Source organism: Cynara cardunculus (assembly GCF_001531365.2).
Source record: "Cynara cardunculus var. scolymus isolate 2C chromosome LG 6, CcrdV1, whole genome shotgun sequence".
NCBI lineage: Eukaryota > Viridiplantae > Streptophyta > Magnoliopsida > Asterales > Asteraceae > Cynara > Cynara cardunculus.
Window position 1 is genome coordinate 18,903,842 of NC_037533.1, and position 12,244 is coordinate 18,916,085.

At 37.5% G+C, this 12,244-nt stretch overlaps 2 protein-coding genes across 2 annotated transcripts; both read left to right on the forward strand.

Moving 5' to 3' along the window:
* Window positions 1–809: 809 nt before the first annotated feature.
* Window positions 810–5,651, forward strand: LOC112514769 (ribosomal protein S10, mitochondrial). The gene is given in 3 exon segments (XM_025121371.1): window positions 810–948; window positions 4,848–5,393; window positions 5,395–5,651. Coding segments are annotated over 2 exon segments (558 nt in total). The 5' UTR covers window positions 810–948; window positions 4,848–4,941; the 3' UTR covers window positions 5,501–5,651.
* Window positions 5,652–8,808: 3,157 nt separating this feature from the next.
* LOC112514859 (salutaridinol 7-O-acetyltransferase-like) lies at window positions 8,809–10,213 on the forward strand. The gene has a single exon (XM_025121488.1). The coding sequence runs from the start codon at window positions 8,809–8,811 to the stop codon at window positions 10,084–10,086; it is 1,278 nt and encodes a 425-aa protein (XP_024977256.1). The 3' UTR covers window positions 10,087–10,213.
* The last annotated feature ends 2,031 nt before the right edge of the window (window positions 10,214–12,244 follow it).

Sequence of the window (12,244 nt, forward strand, 5' to 3'; positions counted from 1 at the left end):
ATATATATATATATATATATATATATATATATATATATATATATATGAGCGTTCAAATAAAAACCACCCTCATTTTTGTGAATCTAGTTTTTCTGCTATGAATCAAAAACAAATGAGAATAAGCAAGATAAGAGATGAGGAAGTCTGCATTGCTTTCCTCGAGTCATCTCTCTCTTTTCTATGTGTCGGGTTTGTGTTTTCATTCGCACATCTTTCACTTCCCCCTATCGTCTTTGATGTCGTCTATGTGATGAATACCCTCAGAACACCTACGGTAAGTATTACACATTACAAAAATCTTGATCCTCAAAGTGACGTTTTTTCTTCCCCTCTTTTTGTGCAAAACCGTATGACCACCTCTGTGTTTACATCTTCACGATCACCCGTACAATATGACCGCCTCTATGTTACACATTACAAAAATATAATTTATTGTTTAGAAATCTTACGTGTTACTTAAGAAAGGGTTGAGTTCCGGTGATAATGAAAGTTTTGATGAGAAGTGTAAGAAGAGATCTCCACAATTGAATCAAATCCTAATTGAATGTCAACGCTAATGAGGTGTACCAAGATACACCATATCAATTTTCTTCTAGAACGCAATTCATAGATAAACATAAAATTAAAAGTAATTAAAGGTTCAGATCTTATATTGCTTTTCTTTTGTTAGTAGCAACTGCTAACCAGCAATTGTGGAGCAGGCCCGGCCCAGGGAAGCAGAAAGCCCAAGTCTAAGGCCCGTTTGTCTTTGTTACGATCGATATTCGATACCCAGTAAACCCTCTCTCGACTCTCGCCGTCTCGAAATCTCTGAGCTCGCGAAAGTCTCTCACTCTCTCTTGGCTCTTCCCCGTTTGGTTTATCTGTCTTCGCGACTCTCGATCCGTCTCATCGTCGCCGGATTTACTTTTCCTGCTGATTCCGTTCTCATGCATAACGTATTTTGAGGTTAGTGATTTCAATTTCTGCGAGTTTGCCTTCATGATTGTATTTCAGCAACTGCGGTTCATTTGTGTTCGTTATTTCATCTATACGTTCTATTATCTAATTTGTCTGCGAATTTTTCGTAGATTATGATATGAAATGTATACAAATCAATGTAAGAGAAAGTAGCTTGGACTTGGAAGATCTAAGAAAATAATTGGTGCTGAACATGAAAGTATGATATTTGTGGTAGCTTAATGATTATCAAAATATGTATACTACCAGTTGGAAATTGTTGGGAATCAATATCAAAATTTGGGGGAAATCAACAGGGTAAAAAGTTTTAATGGAAATCAACAGGGTAAAGGTTCAAGGATAAAAGACTGTTTGAGGTAAAAGGTTTTTATGGAACTAAAAGATGGTTTCAAGGATGATTCGATGGCTCCGAAGAGTAGAGTAATATGGTTGGCTGTCTTTCTAAAATGCAAGAGTATCATTTTTTGTCTTATGTTGAAAGAAGTCCGGACGGAAACGATGCTGGGATTAATCGAAACTATTAGGGGGTGTTTGGGATTGCTTATTTAAAACAACTTATGCTTTTTCGTAAAAGTGCTTATTAACTTATGTGGTATCAAACTGGAGTTAAATAAAACAGGGTTAAAATTGTAAACTGGTAATAAACAGTTTTTCACAAGTCATGAAGAATTAACTTATCAAAAACAACTTATTACCGGTTTGGCACCAATATAAACAGTTTTTTACTTCTTATCCAAACACCAGAAAACAACTTATCACCGATGCCAGACTGAAATAAGTTAAAAAGTAGCTTTTATAAGCAATCCCAAACACCCCCTAAAAGCATTGTATACTTCTTGTCTACTGGTAATTTCAGTCTTAGGAGCTGTTTGGTAGTTGCTGAATGCAGGGCCTGCCCTGGCGCCCAAGGGAGCCCAGGGCAACAAAAATTCTAAGGGCAGCAAGTTTATGAAGCCAAATATAGGTTCAGTTTTGGGCCTAAAAAAAAATTACGCTTACCACAATACTCAATCGGCCGCTCTCTCTTTCGTCCTCAACAGCTTGACTCTCGCCTCCTCGCAGGAACTGTGACTTTCGCCCTCCACAGTACCGATTATCTCTTGCTCTCGCTCTTGCTCACGGAACTGACGAACATATTTTCCTTTGTACCGATTCGCTCTTGCTCTCGCTCTCGCCTCTCGCTCTCTCGAGTCTCGATTCTCTCTCGACTATTGACTTGTGAGGTTAGCCGGTTACTGTTACTTTGTTAGGGTTATTAATATTTACTTTACTTATTTTATTTTTTATGTTTCTAATTCTTGATTTCTTGTTTGATTCATTCATAATCTAGATGATGTTGTCCTCCATACTTAGGTTTTCTTTTAAGATTTAAAGATGTAATCATGTAAATGTAATACTGTATATGTRTGCCTAATTGCCTACTTAGGGTTTCTGTAATTTAAACAACATTACAAAATGTGAATAGAGATTCTTGATTTTGATCACTTTATGTTTGAATATTTCCACATCCACTTTACTTTTGTTTTGATTTTTGAGGCTCTTTTGCAATTTCTAAACAGCCTTCTAAGTTCTAACAGAAATACAGAATAACAGTTAGGAGGATATTTTGGTGTCCTAGGAGTAGAGGAACCACACCAATCCATCCCGAACTTGGTGAGAAGTATCTATAACTTCCCCACCAGGACCTACCCCCTTGATAACTGAATAGCTCATGCTTGTGATCAAATGATGGTGAAGCACTTAACCAGTTTGATGCATGAGGATGGATGACAGGATGAGTGATTCTAGGCCACAATTACCTTTTCATAGGGAATTGGTTATGGTATTTACAATGAAGCTTAAGTGCTTCACCATCATTTGATCACAAGCATGAGCTATTCAACATAAACAACGAAATATTCTAAAGGAGGGGCTCATGTTCACCATGATGGCCCCTAAGGTAAATTCATTAGATCTGGGACTCCATTGCCACAAATATTGCAGCAAATAAGCTTTAAAGAAAGCCATTCAGTTAAGAAGACCCACTATTTTAACTACAACGTTATAACAGCTTCAGTTGCCCTAAAAAGCTCTAAATTTTTTACTTTTTAGGCTGTTTAGAAGGTTGTTTAGATATTAGAAGGCTGTTTAGAAGAAAGGATGTTCAATTATATAGTTGGTCCTTTTCTGGCTGTTGTTTTGAGGGCTGTTTAGAAGCTTTTTAGGAGCTGTTTTGAAGCGGGTTAATATAGGACAAAGGCTTAAGATTGATGCTTATGTTTTCTTCTTTATCAATTTGTCCAAGTTGCTTAATCTATCCACTTTCTTGGCAATTTCACAACACGAACCACGAACGGCCAAGTTTAGATGTTATTTTTCTATTCTTTATATCGTATCATTTGTTTAACAATTTAACTACTTGAGTATGTTTCCTCGATCACAACCATCTGGTGCTCAAAATAGGAAAAGAAATCGGCATGGGGATGAGCCGGCTAGATTGACTAGGTTCCAAACCCCTTCAAATAGTTTATTTTGGTTTTTATACACACATGTAAGGGGCATTTTTTTGGCTTTCCGCCATGGGCATTCAAAATCTCAGGGCCGGCCCTGGCTGAATGGTTTGGTGCAGAATGATTAAGTGGTCAGAATGATTAGGAGGAGGAGGCTCTCATGATATAGTATAAAATGAAATATAATTGTCTGGTAATTGTTTACAATAAATTAGGGTGCTAAATGGTTAAGGGAGATCCATGATGCAAAATCATTCAGAGGATTTTGGAACCATTAAGAGGCAGACTTTTTTTTTTTGCCAAACAAGATTCACCTCTTAACGATTCAGATACTGCCTCTTAATTGAACTATTAAGAGGTAAACAATCAACCCCTTAATCAAAAGACCCTTTACATTGGGAAAAGTTTTCATTGTCACAAGATTTCTGCATTAATCAATATGTGAATTTGACACAGTTACCCTTGTTGATGTGTTGAGATTAAGGATTTACATTTTGTGAGGGAGTGAGACAGTCGAGAATAGAAGTAGGACCAATTTTACCAATGCTTTTTCCCGTAAAAGTTCATTTCTTATCGTTTTTTCATTTGCCAAAAGGATCAAAGTTCTAAGATGGTCATTATGTGGATGATATTTATGGCTAGCATTCACCTTCACTATGTGGAACTACTAATAAAATTTTCTATGGTCAAGATTAGCACCTCTGTCTATTGAAGACCCTTTTTTGTGCCAATTATAAGTGTTGAAGACTTGCATTTTGCTCGGTCTTTTGTGTTTCTGTTTATCCAAATACTGCAAAAGCTAGCGAGATCCATGTTTCTTTGATTGGTGTCGATACAGTATGTTGTTTACCATTTCAACACATTTCATTTGTTTTCTGCTTCAACTAATCCAAACACTTTTTACGAAACTCCGATTTGATACCACATAAGTTAATAAGCACTTCTACAAAAAAGCATAAGTTGGTTTAAATAAGCAAATCCCAAACACCCCCTTAAAAGCAACTGATTTAGACTTCATGTGCATTTATGTAAGAAAACTATGTTTGCAGTTCGTTAAATCACCCATTTCCCACATATCAAGTAATTTGTTGCATATTCGTGTTGCATATTCGTGTTGATCGAAAATGTTGACATTTGAAAATTGATCTGTAAGTGGCCCATGTGGTTTCTTTCATTTGAAAACTATCTGAACATCAAAACATAATATCGTGGTGTGCATCTCTCATCATCCAAAAAAACGAACTTCGACACAATTCTTGAACATTAGCTTTTTATTTGGAAAGTGAAGGATTGTATTTGTAATTCCAAAACATTCAGGGGAATGTTTGCGTCTTTTCTTATAGTTCTATTCCGTAAGAAAGATCAATGCGCTAAAATACTAACATTCACCGTTGCCAGGGCGTAGGGCCGGAATCCACCTACGTACGCACCTCATACGAAATCAATCGCATAGAAGCTGGGCATTTCCGCCGTGGAGCCACCTGTAACCATCATGGCTTCTTCACTGAGAAATTTTTTGCTTAGAAGTTCTTCAGGCGATGCCATTGTCAGGCATGAAATGAGGAGATACAAATCCGATTCTACCACCAAAATGCAGATAATAATTCGATCTCATGAACCGATTGAGAAAGGCCTTTACTGGGATCTTCCATCTGACACCCGCAAGATCGGATTGCCTACAAGACGACATTTATTCACCGTGTTGAAATCGCCTTTTGTTCATAAAAAGGCAAGAGAACAATTTCATGTGCAATCGAACAAGCAAATGCTGGTGATGGAAGCCAAACGGCATGAACTGAACAAGAAATACTTCTGGTTGAAACGCCAACGCATCTTTGGAGCTCAGTTTGAAATCTTGTTTTCGTTCAAGACTCGATTGGACAAAGAAAAGCTTCTGGAAATCGTTCAACCCAAGGATGTTTTCGAAGACGGCAAAGTTGAAGAAGCTCTGTAATGATGGCACTTAATTGATTAAGCCTTCTCTTTCAGCAAACAACAATGGATCATTTCCTCATGGCCTTGCTCTGATGCTTCGTTCAGCTGTAAGCTGATCTTTACTTTTTTGTGATTAATACATTTGCTTAATGCAATAAGACATCGTTTTAGGGGAGATACTATATGTTTTGTCATTCGAGGTTTTGTTTATGTCTCTAGTCGTATCATTTATGTTATATTTAATAAAAGGATAAGTTGCATGAAAAAGTAACATATTTAACTTCATTTTTATTTTGGGTAACATACTTTCAGGACTTCCATTATATGTTTTGAATATTTAAGTATCAGGGTAACCGGTTGAAGTATTAACCGGTTACTATGCTGATGTGGCGAGTGATGGGATGAAATTGGGTTGAATAGCAAATAATGTTGAGTTGAATACCACTCGTGCAATAATACGATTTTATGTGGTTTTGAAAAAGCGGTAAGAATGGCTTAATTAATAATGCCACCTTATTAATTAGGTATATGCCATTTGTAAGAACGGCCTTAGAGGAGGTCTCATGTTCAAGTCTTTTAAAGTAAATTTTACAATTCAATTAGAATAATCCATAGCCAATTAATGAATTAGCTTTGTAATTTTTGTTACTTTATTTTGTAAATGTAATTAATTTTTATTTGATTAAAATTTAAGATAATTATTTGTACCACAACTACAAAAAATCTGGATCCACCTCTGATAGATCAGATTGTTTTCGATGATAACTGAAGAAAACCAAAAGCCATTTGGCCTAGCGGTGTTGTAGTCTTTGGCATCCAAGGAGATCAGAGGTTCAAACCCACTAAAAGTGAGGAGGGTGTGCGAGTTTATTTGTTGCATTTGCCGTATATAAATATTATATACTTCAAACAATAATTGAAGAAAACCTAGAAAGAATATACGAGAATAAAACGTATTGTTGGAGGACAATGACATGATAACGAGTAGGATGATCAAGAATATAACAATGACAACGAAGATAAAACAAGAACGAAAAGGACGATTGAGTCTCAAATTATTTATTTCATTTTGTCGGTATATGAATATGTTATTAATAATTGTTTTTCAAACCTTGATCATCTTCTGGAACACATATACAATATGATATGTACAAAAACCGAACATATTCTTTAGAAAAAAATATTATGTGTTAGAATACGTTTTTTTGGAAGGATGTTCTAAGCTATGTTCATATATTGCGACTGTAAGACATCAACCGTGATAAACTTAGTGGCCACAAATCACAATTGGTGTGGACATCTGGACCTTAAATACATGGCAGATGGGATATTCCACAATATCCTTCTGGATCTCATCCACTACGTCACAACCTTATGGTTTGTTTTATAATAACTTCTAGGCTTATAATTTATAAAATATCTGTTGTACATGACATGACTATTTTAAGATAAAAAAAAAATCTCCCGTCTCAAGTTGACCGTTTTCCATTTGTTTTCGGGTCTCCTTGTGTGCACTTCGACTAATCCTAAGGGTCCTCAGAAGACAATGAAGAAGGGACTAAGAACGTAGTAAAAATTCTGATGGATCAAAAGTGTAAGTTCCCAACTAGTCCAGGGACCTTTCTGCAATTTACAAAAAAACAAAATAATGCTACAAGAAGATACCTTAGTCACTAGACTACAAATGGTGTTGCTATCAAAACAATGGTTTTTCTTAAAGGGTAATCAATACATAAAAAAGTGGGAAAAAAAAAATACCATTTTCTTTAATATTTACACAAATGAAGGGTTAATTAGCAAAATTACATGTGTCACTTTATCATTGGTTGATGATTTCACAATTTAATAATTTACATGAATTATTTCAATACTTTATAAAAAACGGGTTCCATAAAAAATACCGATGGCAAGTTCATTTGACGAATCGTTTTGTAGAAATATGAAAAAACTTGACTTTTCTTTGTCTTCTCGTCATTTTGGGGATTATCCCATTTAATATATATATATATATATATATATATATATACATATATATACTGTAAAACTTATCCTCACTCCTCAATGTCCTCATATGTAACGAGGTTTGGACTCTTGACTTCCAAAAAGATTGAGATCTACGAGTAATCCGACGTCCCGATTCTCTATATGACCATGAAAAGATCTTGATCCAAACCACAAGGGTAGTGTCCGATTGGTTTGAGATTGGGCTCCAAAGATCAAAAGTACCTGGAGGTCTCAGGTCCGAATCCAAAGAGAAATAATAATCCCCTTGTGGCAACGGAGGTTCAAATACAATGACTCCGGCTTAGAATTAATCAGCTCACATAACAAGTTGAATATCCATGTTAATAAAAAAAGGATGGATCTGGATCCAGATGCATCAAATCTCTTTGTTTTTTATTTTATGGTTATTCTTTTTAAAGATTCTCACTAAAGGAGAGCAATGTGATGTCCTTCAAAAAGAACCACTTGATGCTTTTTGACCCACATATGTGGATTCATTTCCCTTTAAATATGTCTTCTTGCCATAAAAAGATAGCTTACACCCAAATAGTTGCCACTTTAAGAACTCATATATGCTCCTTTTTAGCTCAATAACCTATATCTGACCTGCCTCGGATTCAAAACAGTATAGGTTAGATTCAATTTTTGAGAAGGTCGTTCAACCAAATAGCCCGATGTCAAATACATCAAGATACTTCATAAAACATCAAGATTTTGCTTCTTTGTACTAGTATTCAACCCACTCTAACTTGAGTACTTTCATACATATACATATAGATAGATGGAGTGAGGTTTATGGGAAAATCTCAAATAGCATTTGAAAAATTAAGGAACACCCTGACCACCGTTAATCTGTACTGTGTGTACAGATGCATACGAGTAACTGATGATGTTTCCTGCTTCTTATGCACGTGTGCATACTGGACAAATTGTTCACAAATTACTTGTATGCACATGTGCATACCGTCCAAGTGATTAAGATGTGCACATGTGCATACCGTCCAAGTGATTAAGATGTGCACATGTGCATAACTTGCACACGTGCATAAAAACCAACAAACGACTTCACTTACTTATATACACATATGCATGCTGTCCGGATGAATCTTTACCAGGGTGTTCCTCGGTTTTTCATTTTTTTGGAGATTTTTCTCCAAACCTACCCCTTTCTCTCTCTCTCTCTCTCTCTCTCTCTCTCTATATATATATATATAGGGACAGGTTGTTGATTTAAAAACCCAGAACAATATTTGTCACCACATTCATCATGAATATTTTATCACGTCATTTATCTTGAATATTCACAAAAGAGATGGTTCCTGAGTTCCTAAACAAACCGAACCCCCCCCCCTCTCTCTCTCTCTATATATATATATATATGTCTATGTACGTATATCTTTTTCTCTCTAGAAACCCTAAAATGAAGGTAAGTGTACTATCAGAAGAGCTTATTATACCATCTTGTGCAACCCCTTCTAACCTCAACACCTACAGGCTCTCCTTCATAGATCAACAACTTCCTCCATACTATATCCCACTCATTCTTTACTACACTTATCATGAATCTAGCACCATAACACAAGCCACCATGACCATCAAGCTCAAAACTGCACTCTCTCAGACCTTGGCTCATTTCTATCCCTTGGCTGGAAGGCTGGTCAAGAACCAAAACACCATAGATTGCGCCGATCAAGGGGTTTGGTTTTCGGTAGCCCGAGTCGAGTCCAGCCTACTGGACATCATCAAGTGCCCGATGATCGAAGAACTGAACCAACTTGTGTCTGTGGGGATCGGATCATCGTATACTGAAGAACAATTAGCCATCCAAGTCAACTTGTTTGATTGTGGTGGCATTGCAATCGGTGTATGCGTGTCTCATAGAATCGCAGACGCTTGTAGTTTCTCGTCGTTTGTAAGCCACTGGTTCGCGAAGGCCAAAGGAGAGATTTCGTTGAACGGCCCGGTTCTTGACTCGGCGGCTTTGTTTCCTCCGATGGAGTCACACGAATACAGTCGAAACCCGAAGGATCCAACGGGTCAAGCTCCGTTACAGAGTCTTGTAACGAAGAGATTCGAGTTCAGTTCCTTGGCCATAAACAAACTGAAACGCGAGGTGATCAAGGACTCTAGCACCGTGGTGAACCCCACGAAAGTTGAGGTCGTGACCGCCTTGATCTGGAAGTGCGGGACCGAGGCCTTAGACGATTGTAAAGGCTCGGTGGCTTTTCATGCCGTAAACTTCCGGAGAAAGATGGAACCTCCATTAGAAGACCATCAGTTTGGCAATATATTCCAGATGGCTAGTGCAGTAACTAATCAAACAGCCGATATGGCTGGTCTTGTGGCCGAACTGAGAGGCTCGTTTGGGAAGATCGATAGCGGGTATTTGAAGAGCTTAACGGGCGAAAACGGGGTCGAGATAGCGAAAGCAAACTTCAAACAGATAGGGAAGGTTATGATTCAAGAGGGTGTAGGGGTTTTCAGGTTCAGCAGTTGGTGTAGATTTTCAGTCAATGAAGGTGATTTTGGATGGGGAAAGCCAGTTTGGATAAGCAGTGCTGATTTTAATGATGAAAACTGTATCATTCTTATCGATTCAAGATTTGATGATGGAATTGAAGCTTGGGTTGTGATGGATGAAGAACATATGAAGAAGTTTGAACAGAATGCCGAGCTTCTAGCAATCATGGCTTCGTAATTGCGGTTTTACGGAATCAATCGCTCTACATTTTGAGACGGAGGAAAGATCCGCGTACATTTTACCCTCTAGATTCTATTAGCGCACGGGATTTACTGGGTTTGTTTGGAGGTCTTGAGTTGAATCCGACACTCGGGGTATTGTCCAACAAATTATAAATCTCCGGATATGGTTTTCATTAAGATAAAGTCTTTTAATGTTCTTGGTAAGTGACGAAATGCTTCTTGCAAGTCTATTTGTGCATTTGGGACCGGTTAAGGTTGGATCGCTTTGGAATTGGTTAGGATCGGTTATGCTTCCGGGAGGACCGGGACCACTTTGGGATTGGTTAGGACCGGTTATGCTTCCGGGAGGACCGGTTAAGAAAATCTGTGGGAGTTCGTTGTAATAATATTGTTAACAAATTCATACCCCTCCCATTTCATGTATGTTATTTTAACACTATTATTAATAATAATAGTATTAAAAAATTAGTTAATATATAATAATAAAAACAAAAGTAGTTAAACATATTAAAAGAAAATGGATCACTTGGGTTCTCCTGGACCTCTTCAGACCCAGATCGGGACCCAGACCGGTTCAAGCATGCTATTTCATAGAGGTTGGGACTAGTGACCAGTACCAATTGGGACTGGTTTAAGGATGAACTAGTTAACTGGGTTGTCCATCTGTATGTAAAATGAAAAGAGCGTTGAAGGAGGATGATATTTCATAGAAATCCCTAAAGAATGTTTGGTTTGATGGAATGGTTTTAGTGATTTAGATTTTATGGAAGGATTTGGAATTGAAATGAGCCATTTGGTTTGCTGAATTCGAAGAAACTGGAATGACGAATCCCTTTGCTTGGTTCACTTTTTGAAATGAATGGAATCTTTTGAATTTCACAAATTAATGAATCCATTATTCTTTTTTTTTAAGAAATGAATTGAATTTCATCCATTAACATTCAATTTAACCAACATCGCCCACCTCCTGCCATCACCACGATAATGCTATTATGTACTCCCCCACCCTCAACCCTCTCACCACCACCACCACCACTATCGTCTCTATCACAATGTGGGTGGCTGTTGTGACGAAGACGATAGTAGTGTGGTAGTGGTGGTCCCACCCCTAACCCTCCTACCCACATGCCACTATTGTCAACATCACACCCACCCATGTGGGTGGCAGAGTAGCAGGAGGGACAAGGGCTGTGTGGAGATTCTAAATTTTTTGAGATTCCGTTCCAATTCCTACCAATCAAATACGTGATCAAATTCCATCAATCTTCATTTCAATTCCTTCAATAAATTAATTTTATGGATTCCAATTCCACCATATTCCATTATGTGAACCAAATGCCCCCTAAATCTTGTGTTTTTGATTCGTAGGATTTTGATGGAATCGAATTCCATTATTTACAAATAATTTATAAAAGGTGATCCAATCGCATCTTCCAGTACGACTACCTTGCTACGACTTCACTCCCACATGATGAAAAAGAGTAAAAGGTCTGGTTCAAATCCAACATAGCACCCATAGGTACATAAGAAATGCAAATACCTCTAAAAATAATTAAATTACTTTTTTATTTGTTGATTATTACAAGACAAATGTTTTTAACATAATTTACAATGTTATTACATACAAATCCTACGAAATCTCGTGAAATACCAAGATCAAGGACACATGAGCCTAGACCGGTCCGGATCAAAACGAGAGCCGTTTAGGACAAACATTTACGCCTAAAGCCCGGTTTATTGGTTTTGGACAGATTAAAACTGGTCCCCTTCATAGACTGAACATGGGTTGATGATGCTAATGCACAGTTTGTTTACAGCTTAAAAGGGTTCAATGGCCATCGTTCAGCCACATGTTTGTTTACGACTTAATCAATAAGTTGGTGTATTAATTGCTAATACGGTCTGTGTGTTCCTGATTGACAAAATATACAGCAAACTTGTTAATGGGAAAATAACAGGGCCTACACTAAGGACCGAGACCAGGCTTTCAGACGACTTGTTAGCATCGACGGACCTGAGCAAGACCTAGCTTTCAGAGGTGAAGCCTGGTTAGAACCAAGAGCCAATGAAAGAGAAGGGAAGACCAGTCAAGACAAGTAGGACCCAAGGATCATACCTAACCCTGAGGGTGCGATCGGTACACGGGACCTGAC